General features: G+C 53.9%; 7 protein-coding genes across 7 annotated transcripts; 5 read left to right on the top strand and 2 right to left on the bottom strand.

The window, feature by feature from the left end:
• Positions 1 to 216: 216 nt before the first annotated feature.
• CLUP02_04040 (uncharacterized protein) lies at positions 217 to 1,320 on the bottom strand (the record flags this gene model as incomplete). The annotated part of the gene is made up of 2 exons (XM_049283057.1): positions 217 to 562; positions 974 to 1,320. 2 exons carry the CDS (start codon positions 1,318 to 1,320, stop codon positions 217 to 219), a joined length of 693 nt encoding a protein of 230 aa, XP_049140200.1.
• Positions 1,321 to 2,417: 1,097 nt separating this feature from the next.
• CLUP02_04039 (uncharacterized protein) lies at positions 2,418 to 3,354 on the top strand (the record flags this gene model as incomplete). The annotated part of the gene is made up of 5 exons (XM_049283056.1): positions 2,418 to 2,468; positions 2,622 to 2,629; positions 2,691 to 2,762; positions 2,971 to 3,094; positions 3,169 to 3,354. 5 exons carry the CDS (start codon positions 2,418 to 2,420, stop codon positions 3,352 to 3,354), a joined length of 441 nt encoding a protein of 146 aa, XP_049140199.1.
• Positions 3,355 to 3,932: 578 nt separating this feature from the next.
• On the top strand, positions 3,933 to 5,919 carry CLUP02_04038 (uncharacterized protein; the record flags this gene model as incomplete). Its single annotated transcript, XM_049283055.1, has 7 exons — positions 3,933 to 4,024; positions 4,235 to 4,349; positions 4,413 to 4,468; positions 4,524 to 4,706; positions 5,313 to 5,363; positions 5,444 to 5,567; positions 5,638 to 5,919. The coding sequence occupies 7 exons, from the start codon at positions 3,933 to 3,935 to the stop codon at positions 5,917 to 5,919; spliced, it is 903 nt and encodes a 300-aa protein (XP_049140198.1).
• A 2,121-nt stretch (positions 5,920 to 8,040) lies between these two features.
• On the bottom strand, positions 8,041 to 9,196 carry CLUP02_04037 (uncharacterized protein; the record flags this gene model as incomplete). Its single annotated transcript, XM_049283054.1, has 2 exons — positions 8,041 to 8,808; positions 8,915 to 9,196. 2 exons carry the CDS (start codon positions 9,194 to 9,196, stop codon positions 8,041 to 8,043), a joined length of 1,050 nt encoding a protein of 349 aa, XP_049140197.1.
• Positions 9,197 to 11,038: 1,842 nt separating this feature from the next.
• On the top strand, positions 11,039 to 12,659 carry CLUP02_04036 (uncharacterized protein; the record flags this gene model as incomplete). Its single annotated transcript, XM_049283053.1, has 3 exons — positions 11,039 to 11,675; positions 11,721 to 12,368; positions 12,415 to 12,659. The coding sequence occupies 3 exons, from the start codon at positions 11,039 to 11,041 to the stop codon at positions 12,657 to 12,659; spliced, it is 1,530 nt and encodes a 509-aa protein (XP_049140196.1).
• Positions 12,660 to 13,721: 1,062 nt separating this feature from the next.
• On the top strand, positions 13,722 to 14,751 carry CLUP02_04035 (uncharacterized protein; the record flags this gene model as incomplete). The annotated part of the gene is made up of 3 exons (XM_049283052.1): positions 13,722 to 13,862; positions 13,920 to 14,020; positions 14,271 to 14,751. The coding sequence occupies 3 exons, from the start codon at positions 13,722 to 13,724 to the stop codon at positions 14,749 to 14,751; spliced, it is 723 nt and encodes a 240-aa protein (XP_049140195.1).
• Positions 14,752 to 16,205: 1,454 nt separating this feature from the next.
• On the top strand, positions 16,206 to 17,221 carry CLUP02_04034 (BTB/POZ domain-containing protein; the record flags this gene model as incomplete). Its single annotated transcript, XM_049283051.1, has 2 exons — positions 16,206 to 16,869; positions 16,917 to 17,221. The coding sequence occupies 2 exons, from the start codon at positions 16,206 to 16,208 to the stop codon at positions 17,219 to 17,221; spliced, it is 969 nt and encodes a 322-aa protein (XP_049140194.1).
• Between the last annotated feature and the right edge of the window lie 681 nt (positions 17,222 to 17,902).

Genomic DNA, 17,902 nt, shown 5'->3' with positions numbered 1-17,902 from the left:
GACACGGTCTAATCGTTGTCAGCGACAAACAAGTGCGGGCTGTTGCTCGATGGATCGGAGCGGCTAGGTGTGTCGGCGTGAATAGAGATGACGAGAGTCGAGCCGGGGAGATCCTTGTCCAAGTTGGCACCAGCGAAATCTAGTCTGATGGGAGCACCCAGAACCCGGGAGGAACGATCAGCGGGACAATTGAGGTTCGAGACAGAATGGCGTCGACTATGTTGTCGTTTGGCATGCAAGACGGATGAATGTTGATGTGTGAGTAGACGTTGGCGGTCGGATCAGGCCAGTGTCGGATGGGCGTGGGCGTGGGAGGGTGTGCGGTGTTGGGAGTGCGACCAGAGCGAGGCACAGGTATGGTGAAGGGAAGAAGAGGGCAAGACGACGGTGGGCGGTGGGGGGTTGTTGGCAGGTATGTATATGAAGCTGCGGACAAGTCAACAGGGCCAATCCGCGGCTGCAGGAATCGATTTTGCGGTGCCAGAGAAGGAGTGGAGGACGGAGACGAGAGACTGCACAGTATCTGCACACTGCTAGGATGGGTCTTGGTTCCCTGTCCGCTCTGTCCGTCTGTTGAAGTGCACCGCTGCAAAGGTACGATGGTTTCTGGCTCAGGAGGAGAGGCGAAGAAGGAAGAGAGAGGAGAGGGAGAGGAAAAGAGCAAAAGGCGAGCGAGGATCAGGGCCGACCAGCATCAGCACGCGGCATCCGCAAAACACCAGGTGCAGTGTTGGCTTGTCTTGTCCTGTCGAGGAGAGACCGGGATCAGGCCCCACGTCGGACAATGTGATGGATGGGGGAGAGAAATTTGGGGCCTTGCGACTTGACTTGTTGGACGCGAAGGGCGAGCGAGTGGTAAGCGAATACTCCGTACCAGACTGGATAATGGCCGAAAAGGATTCGAGACGTTTTTTGGTCACTGTGAGGAAGTGATCAGTACTATCCATCAGAGCACAGAGTATGGGTATCGTACGCAGATTTTGGCTGTAAAAGGACGAGAGACCAACGGATAGAAGGGAGGCATTCGTTTGGAAGATTTGAGCGAGCAGGCACAGAAAGGTAGCGCGATAGGGTGGTCTGGTAGGCGGCGCGGAAACGGATGGGCTCAGGGGGGACCCCAGCTCTGGCGAGCCAGGGCCAAGAGTTGAACGAGGATGCGGTGCCAGTCCAGCAACCAGGACAAGGACCGGGATCATGGGTTCGACCAGGACAAGCCGCAAGACAGGAGGCGACATTGGCGGACGGCTGGGGGGTGGCTGTCGACTGTCGAGACTCTGGCCGGTGAATGGTTGGTCGAGGGGATTCGTGAGGGTGCTGCATCGCACTCGGCCTCCGTCCAGTTGGGAAAAAGAGAGACGGCACGACGGGTGCATGGGAACGGAGCTTGGAATGCAACTCGGATGAAGTTAGGCTGAGGAGTACCTTACGGAGTATGGAGGAGAATACCTACCCGTAGGCTGGAGGCAGTCGAGGGGAGAGGGTACGTACCGTTTCCTGAAGCATCAGACGGGCAGTTCATTGGACGAACGGGTCTGATTGAATCACGAAGAGGGAGGAGAAAGCTGGAGGGACTCGAGGTGGAAGGAACATCCAATTTTGGATTGAGGTGTGTGGGGAAAGCCCAACCCAGAGTACGTATCCGTACGTACCTCGCTGATGACTACTCCATACTGTACGTACTCCATCCGTACAGACACCTCAGGTAACTGCAAATTGGTGCCTGCCTGAAGTGAGGTAACCGGTCCTCGGTCCTTGGTGCACTTTTCTCATAATAATGCATTGCAGCCATCGCATGCATCGCAACGAGCGTTGTGCAACACACCCAGCATCTCTCTCGCCAGGCTCACGCAGCAGCAGTCCTCCTTTCGGACCACAGAGTACGTACGGAGTACAGTGCAAAGGCAAGGGCTCCATTGGCGTGCAGAACTGCGCATGCGATGCTCCTGCGCCCAGTCGAGCAGAGTGGATGGGGTCAACGAATCAGGTGGCGTTGGACGCCTCTTCGGAACTGCAACTTGGGACTTGGGTGTACCGGGGAGCCTTGGACAATGCAACCCGACCATGCACGCCTTAAACCCGCGAGGGTCAAGACTCGACGAGTGAAATAGGAAGCCCTGGTCCCAACCGCCAGTCGCAAACTCGTCGACTTTGAACATTCCCCCGACGCTGCGATATCTCGCCGACAGCCTCTGTATTTGTACCGAATCGCAGTCGACTCCAACGGCCCAGGAAGGGGACCACCTCGTCCTGGAGCCCCTGGACCTGGACATGGACCTGGACCTGGACCGGCAGGAGCGAGTTCCGGAATCGCCACACGTCTATATTTACCTTGCATTTTACTGTGTACTTGCACCATGAGTACCAAGTATCCCTACGCAACATGACTGCAAAGCTTTGTTTTCTCGGGGAGCAAAAGCATGGACAGCGGAATCAACAACATCTCTTCAAACCTGGAAGTTTGCGGGGACGTAATCGCGCCTTGGGGCCCGCTAAACGACGGGTGCATCCATACCTAGCGGCCGACGATTGGCGCCAGGGGCCATGCCTACACTCTCTTTCCGCGCTATCCTAGTGCTGAAGCTACGAACGCCCGACTGACGCCCCTAAGTACGCCTACGTAGTATAGGTTGTGAGGTTCTCGAGGCTTTGGCGGGTACGTTAACCTCCAGTGACAGCTTTAACAAACCTAGAAATCTGTCGAGGCTCGACGGTGCGGCCAGCGGCGGCCAGCACGATGCAGGTCAAGTTACCTACGTACCCACGTACGTTACTGCGTACAAGTAGTACTCCTCCGTACGCAGCAGAGGAAAGTGACAGAATCAGCATCTGCAACGGCCAGGGGGAGGGGACCTGCCTCTGTTGGAACTTGGGTCCTTGCTGCTGCAACGAAATTGGAACCGGGGCTTGCGCTTCACCTCACCATCCCAGCCGTTCCACGCACCCAAGTCCACATCTCCATCACCCAGACAGACATACTCGTACGCTTCTGGAATACAACTCGGCCGCCCTCAAAGACACTCTGAGCCTGCGGCCTCCACTGCGCCGCCATGCTGATGCCCCTCAGCTGACTGAGCCTCGGGCGAGCCTCTGCTCTGTACGGAGTAGTGTGTATCCTACGGCTACACTATGTCCCAATGTGCATGTTTGCTTGCTGACATTTGCTTTCAGGTCTCGCACTCGCTCATGCTTGTGAGCATTGTGGAGATCGAGATCCTGCTCAGCTTCTCGTCGCTTTCTTTTGCATCCGCCGCAGCCCGCTCGCTACCCAGCTACCTCTGCTGTGCCACGCGAGCGACTCTCGTCCACGATCGCAGACCACCCCGGCCCATACGTGCCAAAAGACTCACCAACTGATACCTTACGCAGTATGCTATTCGACATACCCGCCGAGGTATTTACAACCAGACATCTCCTTGGGACCGCCTTTTTGCCCCGGAGGACGGGGGCTTTCGTCCCAGCCCGGCCCGCTCCTTGTGCTCTCCTGGCTCCTGCTACGCATCGTCTCCGAGTTCCCACGTCCGTCGCTTTGTCGCCCCCAATTCTCAACGTCCTCCGGCCATCCAGCAAACACGCTTCTCAATCGAGGCATTCACCCGCGCCGCTTGCTCACCCGATCGGCGAATAGCCCACGTTCCCCTGTATTCCTCAATTCCTTCCGTCGGCATGTCGATAGTGCTCAACCTCGTTCATCATCCATTGGTAATGATCTTCATGCCTTGCCGACACCAGCTCTCAGTGTTAACACGAGGCAATCAAGCCGCACTCAGTCAGCGAGCTGCCAGGGACCAGTCTATGGGCTGATGTCAGCGCACGTTGGTCTTTTGTGCACTTTTTTCGAGACCACCGACCGAGGCTCCCTTGGATTGTTCTCGGGTCAATCATTGTCCAGCACGCACCCGCCGCATACAACAAACCATTTCGTTGTCAAACCAATGCGCCGTGGCGGGCACCGGCAGCCACCCGGAACCGATATTGCGGCTGCTTGGAGAATCTCCCTCTCTTGCACGGCCATTGACTTGATTCTGTAGGCCTTCAAGCTGGGCAGCAAGTCTCGCGTCTGTATGACTCTTGTGCACCTCCACGTGTGGCTGGACACACTCCGTACGAATACCTGCCAATCGACGGACCAATCGATGGAGCGGTCATTTGCAGCTCTACAGCTTTGGGCCATTGGTGTGGACGCCGCACAGTAGGTATGTGACGCTGAATCCGGGTTCATGTTTGCTTGTCAAAGGCAAGGGCCGCACGCCCGGGGTGCGACCGGGGTGGGTGGCAGCAAATCGAGTTGGATAAAGTTCAGCATATCGTGCACATCTCCGGATGAGAAGAAGGGCGAACCCCCGGGACCGGTACGGAGTACCTGGATTTCGGGCCACATGTTCGGATGGGACACAGATATGCATGTCTTTTAGACGGTGGTCTCGGTTGTCAACGAGCATCGCCAATCGGCGTCGACACGACCGGCACGGTGAGACAAGATCAGTCCTTTGCAATTCGTTTTCCATTCTCTGACGTTTCTCTAGTGGCGCTGCTGCATTCCACCACCTGCCGGTCACCTCTCACCCGCGTCCGCCAACCGAGTCGACGGTTCCCATCGCCAACCGCGGGCGATTGCAGCGAGATGCCTCTGTGCTGGCCGTCCAACTCCAGCTGAGCTGCCGTCAAATCAACCTCTATCAACTGCAGGGCTGTCCCTCGGGTGTACTGTACGATTGGGACTTGATGAATTGTTCTTGTGGCGGCCAACAATGGGAATGTGACGACCATACTCGATCCAAGACAAGCGAGCCAAGCAAGTGTATCCGTACCGACACTCAACGCCAGCTGTTGGCTGTTCGCGTATCTTGCCGTATATCTTGGCGGCGAGAGTCGAGGTCCCGGACTCAGACTCGTTCCATTGTGGGGTCATGTTCGGATATATTCACGCCCTCTTGTCGCTGTTCGCACTCGATGTCGACGTCCCCACACACACACCAACCGTCAACCCCGCTCTTGTTGGTTCTTAGCTGTTGGTGATTGTGTTCAACCTCTCGCAGGGGTCCAGCAGCGACGCCACAGGGCTTTCCTCCGCTAAGAACGGGTTAAACGACGGGTCCGTCATCCCGCCAATCTAGCTCTGACAGTGACGCTCGGTCCATACACTGGCGTTATTGTTTTGTTTTTTTTCACCTTTCAAGGCACTACTGTATAAGCCTTGCCGTTTCGGCCAGCACTTACTTCCAACGACGGCGTCGATTCAGTCAACTATGCCTCATAGCTACGGCCGTTGCAATGGAGCAGTGTCTCGAATCCCCTCTTTCGCGCCTCTAAAGTCGCTCTCGCTCCATCGCCGTCGACTACGATGAGAAAACACGGCAACGAACGTACGGTACCAGCATGGCGGTACCTTGAGTGCCTGATACGAACCGCCGTTGGACATCATCTATCACACACATCTGCTTAGGCTGCAGCAAACAATAGCCCGCTTACACCAAGACGAGCGGAAAGGCTCCGACCTCTCGTACCTCGGTCCTGTCGTGGCTCATTTCCGCATCTCATCTTTGCACTGTCCGGTGACAGTCGCTCGGGTCCGGACCAGGGCCCTGCCAACGCATGCATTTCCTTACAATGGCAAAATGCCCGCTTCCAACAACCCAGCCGCCACCAATCACCAACTCTGCATCCTACCCTCCACCGCAAAGAGGACCACAACAGGTCAGCGAGGCGCCGCTGGTTATCTGCGTGCCTTGCGTCGCCATCTACGCATCATGGAATTCGCCAATGCCGGTGGTGGGTGCCACAGGCGAGGCCGGGATGCTCTACCGTAATCTCCAACTACCGCCATCACTCGCCGTCCTACGGAGCGGCGTTGATCACGGAATCCGGCCGGCGTTCTCCAAAGGATACGCTCCTCTGTGTGGCTGCAGCCATTTCTCCTAGCGCCCAAGGTGACGGCCTGCAATGCCGATTTGGCTCTGTCACGGCGCATCTGTCAAATCACCTAAAGAACTGGGTTATCAATGATCCTTGACCATCCAATGAGCGCGCGATTCCATTGCATTTTGGCTCGCGGTTGTGCGATGCCCCAGCGTCCGTCGTTGGCAGCCCCCGCATTGCACCCTTGCGGACTCCTGACATCTGAAACGCATAATGGTAGGGCACCGTCGCGTGGCAGTCTTTGATTGCGGACACATGCAAGGAGGTGCAGAATTGTTCTGGAACGTTTCCTGAGACATTCGTTACGTTGTTCGAGCTGGTTGATGGCCTTAATGAAGAAGTCAGGACAATTGACCTTGCTTTTGACGGCGGTCATCTTTGCTTGGTTGTGTACCGTGGTCGCCGCAGACCCGCCGTCTCCCAACCACAGACACGATTTTGACCGTCGATTCAAGGAGGTGAGTCTCTCGAGCTTGGTCTGCTGGCATAGAGTGTGATCATGTGTTGTCCAATGCCTCCGAGTGAGTGACACAATGATTTGCCGCTTATTGCCTACCTTACATGCTTGCCTGTTTCTGCCATTGCTCTTCTCTGCCTACCTCTCTACTCTATGTACCACTGAACAAGAAGTATTGAAGGGAACAACGGTAATAATAGTAAAACGAAGAGAATGGCACTAATTATGTCTCATATGATTGCTGTCGGATATTTACTGGTCTGACCATATCATATATGGAGGTTGCTCTCTCACAGAGGAAATGCTTTCTTCCTTATTAGATCATAGGCAACAGCGATTCGCCGTCGCTGTATAAAGACTGGAGCCGATGCGAATGTCACGACGCATGCAAGAATGGCGTTGTCGGACGAAGCTTGTTCACTACGGAGGGACAGAACTGTCTCGAGCTTTCTGGCTAGACTACAGTAGTTCACTCTTGAGGCATCAAACCAGGATCCACGTCAGCATCTACACGTTTTTAATGTGCCATTTCTTGTATCAATTTCCTCGGGAGTTCAATTCGGTGCATGGTTACAATGCGGGCATCAAGGATGCGTAGTAGACATCGTTCATCCTACCTAGAATGGAAGTGGTGGAAGTTCTGTCCGCTGGCCTCAGTTGCATTTATCTAAGTCACGTGAAGAGCGTTGTGCCACTTGATAACTGATGCCATTACGAAAATGACCCGCCCCGCAGTTAGAAAGCCGCTGTAGGGCTACACTAGGAAAAATAGAAGCATATGAGAAGTCCCTCTCTTCTACCATGACGTTTTCGTCACCATCGACAAGCTACCTGTGGTCCATGTAACATCGTCACGTAGAATCAATAGAGAAAAGAGGAAAAAGCTTAGAGCCACAATCGTGACTTAGACGTGGTTAGCGTTTAAACTGCATATATAAGCGAGCATTAAGGGGTGAAACAGTTGGCCACGTTCGACGATGAACTCAAAGACACAACGGTTCTATATACCTACGGAACCATGTCCTTTGAGATGCGTAATCCCGATACTTGTCCAAACGACGAGACAGCACCGGGAGCAAGATGCAACATGAAGCAGACATACAAATAATAACTAACATAATTCTATTGACACTAGTTCTACGTTACTAACTCACACCATCGGCGCACGTCTCCAATCATTACTTCGAGGACGGATGGAGCACTGGATCTTGGCTTCAAGACACCGTCCCGATCGGCCTTGGCAGAGGTTCAACCGGCCATCGACCGACTGTTTTTTAATCTCGAGGTCCCGTGAGCTAGGGCCAAAGAATGGTCGCATGAACAAGACCACTTGGTCTCGGCCTCAAAACACTATCTTTATCGGTCTTGGTTGGGGTGGAACCGCTCGTCCATCAGACGCATATTTGAAAACACAACATAAGAGTTCATCGTTTCCGGGTCCCACTTCAAATGATTCTGAGAGGCGCTGTCGTTTCTGTAATCGTAACGGACCCATGGACCGCGCGACAATTTGTGAGGCTTTACCAAATTCTGTCCAAAGGATCTGGTCCACGGGAAACCCTTTGACAATACGTACCTCCACTCAGCTGCTGTCTTTAAATCAAGAGCATCAGCGGAGGTGAAGCGGTGGCCAATATGGGCATAATGGAACCAGCTGCGTGTGGTCCTCAGCAGCGGCTTGTTGGCCCGACCGTAGATGAGAATATACGCCCACCCCATCCATCGAAAGAGGGCTGCTGCGGACAGAGGTCCATGACGTGCTCCTTGGTGTTGCAGAACGGGCAGCCCACCAAATCACCTCTGGCGTCGGGCCCAACGCAATCCAAGAGGTGATGGCCCCGGGCCGAGCAACTGCCACAGATAATGTTGGCGCATTGTTCGTTCCACTGCTGGAAGTCGTAAGGTTCCCTAGAACCCATCCTCCGGAACATGATGTGAGTGTTTGGATCTGGCCTGGACTGGTAGACATGGCGGTTGTTATTATTGGTTTGACCACGGTTATTGTTTCGCGACCGTTTATCTTTTTGTCTTCTCGATTGCTGAGGATGGGATTCGCTGGCAGGGACAATAGCCATGTCTCCCGGCGACTCTCGGGAAGGCATAGGATCATTAATTCCGAACTTTTGCACAACTTGGCGATCATTGTCTTGGGCAGGGGCCTGCCGAACTGTCTTGGGGCCAGCCGGTCGCGCCACTTGGCGATTGCTGCTCTCGACCTTGTCGGTGGCCTGTCGACCAGTCTCCACTCCAGGACTCACTTCGCTCTTGATCTGTATAGATGAAGCACGACTGGACCTGGCGGCTGATTCCGTCGCACCTTGCTTGGGAGAAGGAGGGAGTGAAGGTACCGATTCCAGAGATGTCGGAGGAGGCGGCTTCAGAGGTGGTAGAAGAGACGGCTCCCAGGGGCAGTGGAGGAGGCATTTCGGAGGGCGCTGAAGGCACGTCCGAGGACGGTATAGCAGAGATCGCAGGTATTTCTGGGCTTCACAATTGCGAGGACGGGGGTTTTGGCACGAAGCGGACGACACAAGTGAAGACTTCCCCATTGCCGTGCTCCATCATCTTGTCGAGCATTTTGTAGGCCTGCTCGCGTGGCCCGTACGAGGCAAATGCATCGTCCGCTATGAAGTCGACGACTGCCTGGTCGGGGCATTTGTTGGTGACTTGGCTGATGCCATCAGCATCAGCGGTGACTTGGAGACGTCCAAACACAGGTTCGGCTGGGGGAGAGGATTGCCGGGCCCTTTTGCAATCTTGGGCTTCATCCGAGAGAGAGCGTTCTCGTTTGACTGCGCGCCGAAGCGCGTCTTCAGATTTCATGATCCACTGAACATACGATCAGAATCAGAACCCATTGCGTACCGAATCATACGAGTTTTACTTTTTTTCACTTGACAAGACAAATTGTGGTGTTTGTGTCAATAGGGAAGGGTGGAATGTGGGGGACGGAATCTGGGCTGGGAAGAGGAAATATGGAAAGTGTTGGAGTATGTGGAAGGTGAAAGAGGTGAAGTTAGAGAGTAAAGGTAGGAGAAATAAGAAAACTAGACGGTGGGAGAGTGAAAGTGGGCAGCCAGAAGAATATCTGAATATGGCGGCCTCTTTTCACGTGAGGTGCGTATTCGTCAAGTAAACCACCTTCCGTAGAGAATACAGTCTTCGAATTCTTGCACGCTTAATGTACGTAATGATGATAAGTGACGCTTCGACTGCCTTAGTTCGTGGCTCCGCCTCATCAACACCTCTCATGCCATTGCCTTGTCTTTCATCGCTGGGAAATTAATTTGACGAGGCAGTTATCTTGAACTCCTGCTCTTACCTACATATGAGCCGAATGATCAGTAGGGTGGGAAACTGAGATGATCAGTGGTAGCCGGTTCATTCCCTGGGCACGTGACAGGGAAGGAGGAAGGAGCCACCCTAGCACCTTCCACCTGGTTCGTCGGCTCCCACAACCTCAAGCTATGCCTCAAGGTTCCCTGACGCCACAGGTGAAGCCTATATAGGTCAGGCCAATTCCATTCCTGTCACCAGCACAGCAGGCGCCCGTCTAGGTCGACGGGTCAGGTCAAACTGTGGCGTGGTGGTGGAATGGTTAATGGTCAACAATCGATTTACGCCAACCAGCCTACTCGACGACAGGCTTAGCGAGTATCCGAGTTCGAGTCCCAGAAAGTGCGCCAGAGATGTAGCCCCCAGTTCAGCACCGGGGGGGTGAACTCTTTTGCTGTTCTGTTGTAGGAATTAAATTGACTTTTTCTTTGGGCCATGCTCAACCCGCCTTTTTCCCAGGTCGGCTATATGTAGAGGGATAAACGCAAGTACGGCCGAGGGAACGGTACCACTAAGAATACGAAGATTTAAGAGGCGTACAAGCGCCAGTCAAGCGGGTGGGATTTAGAACGAAGATTTTGAATGTGGGAACGAGAGATTTGTGATGAATTGCAATCTCCTACCTTTTGAACCAGAACATTTTACCCTCCAGGCTATGATATGGCTCATCCAAAAAGAAAAACTAAAAAAACCGAATAAACCAGGGCATTGAACCGACTTAACTTGCCTTATCTGCGCAACGAATTCATTCGTCACGGCCATCATACGGCAAGCAGGTAGTCAAGAAGACAGGCCTGGGGCCGGCTTGGCACGGTGAAGTGGGGCCGGCAACGGCGGTGGATGTACCCCAGTCAATGGCATCAATAAGGTACGTGGTATTCCCTGGAACCCGACTCTCTAGGCGCACCGGTCTTGGAGAGCCTGCAGATCGAGTCAATGTTGTTGCGTCGGTAGGAACCCAAGAATGACGCATTAAAATGGTGATGGCTTGTTTCTCGCTTGAAGTAGGTAAGATAGTACGTGCTGCTGCCTGCTTTAGCGCATCTTCTTTGAGCAGGTCGGCGGATCGCATATCCGACCTCACCTCCTATTTCCGAGGGTTGTCAGCCAGAAACCGAGCAACGCTGACATATAGAAAAGACAGACGAACCCTTCTGATTGTTCATTGCTACTGCCTCAAATAGCTTTGTTTGCGCGTTGCTTGATCGTGCTCCCCAGGCTGCAGAAACAGGCGTATCTTCTGCCATCAGTCGACTGCCGTTTGATATCCGGCACGCCATTGCCATTGACCAAGAACACAATCAATACTATTCCTCAACGAACATTACCATGGCGAATCCTGCTCAGCATGACAGTGGTGTAGTCTCGGTGGCACCGAGGTCGGTCGACTTGGAGTTAGCCCCCCTTCCGGACCCGGCACCGGCCGCAACTGCCCCCGCTCTGGTCGGTCCCATCCCGTCAAAGGACTCGGATCCTTTCTTAGTCACCTTTACGCAACCGCATGACGCCGAGAACCCTCTCGACTGGCCCGCGGGTCGGAAATGGATGGTCACCGATGTGCTATCGGCCACCGGGTTCAATCGCATCATGGTTTCAACAATCATGGCTCCCGCCCTGACGAACATTGCGGCGGAGCTCGACATGACCTCCACCGAGTCCGCCATGGCGTTGTCCATTTATCTCCTTGCCACCGCATTTGGCCCTCTCGTCATGGGGCCAATGTCTGAGATCTACGGTCGACAGGTCGTGCTCCACGCCTCGAGCGTATGGTTTCTGATATGGAACGTGCTCTGTGGTTTCGCAAACACCAAGGGGACGCTTATTGCCGCTCGCTTTCTGGCGGGCTTCGGCGCCAGTTCCATTTACGCACTCGGAGGCGGAGTCCTGGGCGACATCTGGCGCCCTGAACAGAGAGGCCAGTCTCTGGGGTTCTATCTTCTCATACCCCTGCTGGGTGCGGCCGTTGGTAAGTTGACCCAATTTCGCACCAAACCAAGCTAACCCCTTCTAGGCCCCATCATTGGTGGCTTCATTGCGGCGCGAACGACGTGGCGATGGATGTTCTGGTCCACTTCCATGTTCCAAGCTGTCATGATCTTTGTCTCCTTCTTCAGCTTCCCGGAGTCCTACAGTCCGCTCATCCTACGCCGGCGGGCTGCTCGTCTCCGCAAGGAAACCGGCGAAACGAGATACTACACGTTCAGCGAGAGAATCGACGCTGGCAAGTCCACTTTAGCAGTCATAAGAAACTCCCTGACAAGGCCGCTTCGTCTGCTTCTCTTCCATCCCATTATTCAGGTGTCGGCCGTCCTGTCGGGATTCAACTATGGTATCCTGTATGTCACGCTGTCGACCTTTGCAGACATCTGGAAACAGCAATACGGCCAGTCTGTGGAGATTAGCGGATTGCACTACATCGCCTGCTCTTTTGGAGAGCTTGTCGGGTCTCAATTTGGTGGACTGATACTGGATCGCTTGTATAAACGCCGAGACCAACCTACGCCAGAGTCTCGAGTCATGCTCGCATTCTTTGGTATTGTTCCGGCCTGGCTGGGGACTCTGTTCTACGGCTGGACAGCACAGTATCGCCTCTACTGGCTGATAGTCGATGTCGGAGTCGTCGTCATGATGTTTGGCATGCAGCTTAGTGGAATGCCTAGTGAGTTTGATTTGGTCTATTGGTGACATGACTGACAAGTTATCAGTGACGGCCTACGTGATCGACGCGTACGCAGAGCATACCAGTAGTGCCATGGCAGCGATTCAGTTTGTCAAGAGCTTGACTGCTTTTCTGTTCCCGTTGTTTGCCCCGAGTATGTACCATGCACTCGGATACGGCTGGGCCAATAGCTTGATGGCCCTTGTTGGCGCAATGCTTGCCGTCCCTCTTCCTATTTTCATCTGGAAGAAGGGGGCCCAGCTGAGAGCCAGGGCGATTTCGACGTACTGAGTGGTATCCCTGTATCGTAGACCTCAGCTATCCACCCAGCCAGATCTTCTACCAAGCTGAGATCTACTCGATCTTGTATACCTCATAAGCCTAATGAGTTACTTTGCCGGAGCTGCTGGTGCCTTTCATGAGTACATCTACGAATGCGACCAAGATTCTGACGAACAAGGCTTTTATGAAGACTTCTACGAGGCGCATTTTGAAGAGGCCGATGTAGTCGAGGGTGCCATCCTCGAGTTGGAAGAAATCGCCAGGCGTAGGTCGAATCGGTCGGAAACCCCGGGGAACAGAGATATATAGATTCTGTGTTTCAAAACACGACACCGACAATGATCTATACTAAAGGAAGTTCTCCCGCTTTCCCTCGTGGCTTTCTCACAAGCTGGGATTTCTGCCATGGTCATTCAGCAGGTGATTACCAGGGCATTCGGAACCAGAGGCTGTTGTTCCTCTGTGTGCTGCCACCGAGCGTTTGTTTCGACTTGATCAGCTCGATGCCTTCTATCCCACCTCCTGTTCCCGTCCGGAGGAAATGAGCCTAACCGAGAGGCGAGAGACCACATGCCTGCTCCGTCTTATACACTACCTATATTTTACGTATTGTTATTTTTGGTATCACACTGCGCTTTCTGAAACGTAATTCACAAGGAATACATAAGAGATAAGAAGCAATTACGGCGATAGTATCAGTGATAACAGCAGTAATAGGAATAAAAGAAATAAAGCTAAGGTCGGTTTTGAGCAGTGAACCATCGCGCTGCCTAATAACTTTTCAAGATGCCTTGGAAAGCACAACCTTAGAATATGCCTTACCCTGCGAACGTACCTACCTCACGTACCTGCCTCATGCACCTTTCTCGCTTGACCATACCTCTCTTTCCCTAGGTAAGGTATCCACCTACCTTAGGTACCTCACACCAACGCATCAGGTTTTCTCCACTGCAACTTCTCTGGAAAGACTTCAACAATATCAACAAATGAAAGACAAATTACATTCAGCAAGACTTCCCAGGTAAGTGCGACGAATTACAGGTTGATTCAGTCATTCATTCACGTCATAGAATGGCATTCAGCGGCAGCCGCGGCATTGAAGCCAACGACAAGGACGACCAGGAGAGATTCGACATTGTCCTTTCTCCTTACCGCAAGAACAGAAGACTTCTCAGAGTCAAGAGCCTCCCGTTTGCGGAGACCAGGGCCCGCGTCGAGGCTTTCCTCAATTCGAAGCTCGCCAAGCCGGACTCTGCCAGCTTCAATTAGCCTCCCTCGAGTCGCCCGTCGGGTCATGATGGAGTCGTGTTCCTCTCGTTCAGAGAGCGCAACGACTGTGTCAGGGCCGATCGAGACCTCAAAGGGGTCATGTACCCAGGACCAAGAGGCACCCGCGAGTTGATCGTCCAATTAAACAGAGGCAGAAACCTCGTAAGTTCAACTTCGTCTACACACAACACGCTTTTCTAACTGCGTATCGGGCTATTCCAGCCGCTGCTAGGCACGGGCTTCGTAATTCCAATGCAGCCAGCAGCGCTGCGGAAACGCCTGAGAAACCGATGCCCCATCCTGTCTCATCCACGGGTCCCACAGTCGAAGCTCCGTCTCTTTCCCGAACAGCTCAGCAGCGCAAATGCCACTCCCCGTTCCATCCCCAGGCCCCACAGCCACACTTCCATCTGCTTCCCGAACAACTCAGCGATATGACTTTGACATGGCTCGACGAGACTTCGACTATATTGAATCAGGACTCGCTGCTCCGACTGACGCTGAACGCATGCGGCTTGCACAAGAGTTCTTGACCAACGAGATGAAGATCAGATCGGAGCGATATGGTAACGATGATGGTGCGACCTCAGAGACCTCCGGCGCTGTCGTTTCCTCCACGCCCCTTCTTTCTTCTCCTGCTCCTGCTCGCAAAGCCGATGACATTTCTTCCTCTGGTGCTCCGACGGTCCTGACGCTCAATCCGCGCCCAGCAAATTCTACTGGCACATCCTCTCGGACAGATTTCCAAACCTGGAAAGCCTTCGTCGGTGCCTTGAGTGATTCAGACGATAATGATGAAAACAATGTTGGCGCCAGACTTGGTTACGACTAAATCAAGGCTTCGATTCCTTTCCCTCGGAAAACTTTTGCAATATCGATCTATATATCGTCGAATTCATTCGCCTGCTATGATGGCTCTGACCTCTAGCTCGTTGCGACGAAGCGTCTCGACTACTCGACAAAAGCCGCTGGGCGAAAGCCTGTACCTCATTTCTTTCTAGGCGAAAGCCTGAATCCAAGGTTGAAAATCCTTAGACCGCAGTCCTAAAGTCATCCTGGCGGCCCCAGAGTAATCTACGGGTAGGGTTCGATTCCCTAGCGATTCACTTCTGTGCTCTTGGTTGTGCACGGAAACTGCATATGGTTCTCAGACTCACACGAGGAAGGAATGGCGGTGATTGGAACATGAAAATAGTGTTTCCATATGGTCTGTGGTCATATCGAGGCCCCTTGATCTTGTCTATGGTCCCTCTGGCTATCATCTCGTGTCTGGATCTTTTGAAATAACGGCTGTCTTTTTTTCTGGATAATACTGATGAAAGAATAGGATAGAGAGTCTGAACGACGCTTGATTAAGGTATGTAGGCTTCATCATCATAAACCTAGATCTAACGATTCTTCGGATCCAAGGCTCTGCTGCGGCATATCCCGCCATCGTACGCAAATCAGGTCATGACCAACAATGTCAGCCATCCGACCAACAAGAGATGGGACGACTTCCGCCGCCACAGCCAACACGTGCCTCCGTCACAGCACTGCGGATCACCGACGCATGATCAGCCGCAGTCGAATTGACTTTGGTCACTACCAAAGTGCCCAATCTCAGCCACACCGAGCAGAATTCGACGACTGGGTGTTAACACTTTCTCACCGAAACAACCCGGCTGAGCCACTCGACCCAGGCCTTTGTGATGACCTTCGTTGCTGACCAAGGCCGACATCGTTGCCCCTCCCGACAAGCTCGAGCCACCACCTCCTCCTCCTCGCTCTCGCCGAAAATACTCCCATCAAACAACTCTCATGGGGCTTGCCAGCCAGATAAACCCCGAAACAGAAGAATTGGGGCCACAAGCTGAATGCACCTTCAAAGTTTCAACCGGCCCAACAAGGCTCGCGTCAGCAGGGAGAACTCGCATGCTATGCGCAGACGTAAGGGGGCAGCCTCATCCCGCATAGGCCACACGCTGTCCCGCTGGGGAAACCCGGCCAAACTCCAGACTCAATCGACCAAAAGCAGCCTCGGCTCTGACGCCATTCACCTCACTGCCCACGAGCTGAGTCGGGGGAGACACCACCAAGGGCATCTCGTTTGCGCCGGGCGTCTCATCCGAGCCTGAGGGGCCTGGATGTTCCTGGCACGACACCACCAGACTGACTCTCCACAAGGAGCTGCGTTTGAGGGGAAAGACTAAACGGTGGCGATGGAAAACTATCTACTGAAAAAAAAGTCGGGGGACGGAAAACACTGCAAGTCTCGTCATCGTCACCCTTCACCGACCACCGACAATGGACCAACCACTCAGCAAGCACATGGCGATCGACAAGCCGACACAGGAAAAGTTCTTTGAGGTGCGGTCGCCCGCCAGCTTCGCGGCGCGGATGTGGTCGCGCAACTACAGCGGCGTGCCCGTCGTGCCGGACGGCGACGTGATCCTCGTCGTAGGACTCGGCGAGGAGACAACAGAGCTGCGCGTAGACTCGCTCATACTGAAGCGGGCGTCAAGGGTGTTTGGCGCGATGCTGGGGCCGCGCTTTTCCGAAGGGCAGAAGCTGCTGGACAGGGGATCAGAACCCGTCAAGATCAGCCTCCCGGACGAAGACCCCGAGATCATGGAGCTGATCCTCAACATCCTGCACCACCAGAACTCGCGCGTGTGCCAGATCGCGGCAGCGGACTCGATCCTCGAGGTGGCGGTTGTCGCCGACAAGTACGACTTGATTGACGCGCTCAAATACGCGTCGCAAACCATGCTGCACTACCACGAGCCGTCGATTGACCACTTGACGGTCGGCGACTTGTGGAGGCTAGGCCTGGCGGCGGGTCTGCTCAACGAGGCCAAGTCATTTGAGAAGATCACCCGCATGCTTGTCTGGAACCACACGGTGCCGTACATACAATTGGTGGACGCGGAGGACGTGGTCGACATCGAGTTTGCGCTGCGGATGTGCTGTAAGTCGGGTGCTCTCCCGGGGGGTGTTCGGACTAACGAGTGACAGATCTCCTTGAAAAGGAGAGACAGGACCTGAAGACGTCGTTGCTGATGCACCTCTTGCCCATCATCTCGACCGGTAACCAACTCCGGCTCGTCGAGATCAAGGTCGATTCGGTCGAGCACTTTGACGCGTGGCCGGAGCTGATGAAGTTGTTCGGGGCCAGTCTCAAGGAGACGACAAAATTCGCCGAAGGATTGGTCTTGGCGGACCGGAGCCGTCGCGCTGCCGGACCCAGTTCGGACTTTATGAGGCACTTCAAGGCCCGCGGAGGCATACGCCTTACGGATGCACGGCGTGGGCGAGACTAAGATTGTGCATCGCGGACGGACGCCGTTCTAGAACATGTTGTCCTTTGATCGATCGTCATTTAGCTCTAGCGGGACCAATTGCATGGGTTAGGCAGGGTGACATTGAAATTCGAGTTTATTTTCGACGCCACAACAATTGACAGCCGAGGCTCGCCTTTGGTGATTTGCAGCCGCTCGGTCAAAGGCCGTGGGCCGTAAAAACAAGACAGAAACAGTGCGCCTCTGCGGTCTGCCAAGGCTCGAGTTCCGAGGTTGAGTTGATAAGCAAAAGGTGGATCTGTGACGGCACGATCGAATGGGACTCTCGCATGGTCTTTCGAGACCCAGATTTCATGGGCTGACCAGTCCGGAAGAGGGATGCGGCGGTCCAGGCAATCAAGCAATTTTACAGATTTTCGCAAGAGCCGACGGCTCGGGAGCCAAGCAGGCCAGACATGCAGGGGCCCTCCCGGACGCCACAACTGCGTGCACTTTGTAGATTCGGTCCCGATGGGTACGGACTAGTGGGCCGGCTCCGAATGCCTTTACTTTGTAAATAAGAATAAGGTGTCGAAGGCTAAATCAGAAAAAGCCCTGCTTGTGCAAGTCAACAGCGTCGATGTATCCGTACGACTGACTACTGTCGATGGTCGCTCGGCCGATGCACCGAATGCTCGAATCGACTGGTTAGTTCGCAACCTC

Source organism: Colletotrichum lupini, chromosome 2, assembly GCF_023278565.1.
Source record: "Colletotrichum lupini chromosome 2, complete sequence".
Taxonomy (NCBI): domain Eukaryota; kingdom Fungi; phylum Ascomycota; class Sordariomycetes; order Glomerellales; family Glomerellaceae; genus Colletotrichum; species Colletotrichum lupini.
Note: the sequence above shows the minus strand (reverse complement) of the source record. Positions and strands in the feature narration are given on the sequence as shown.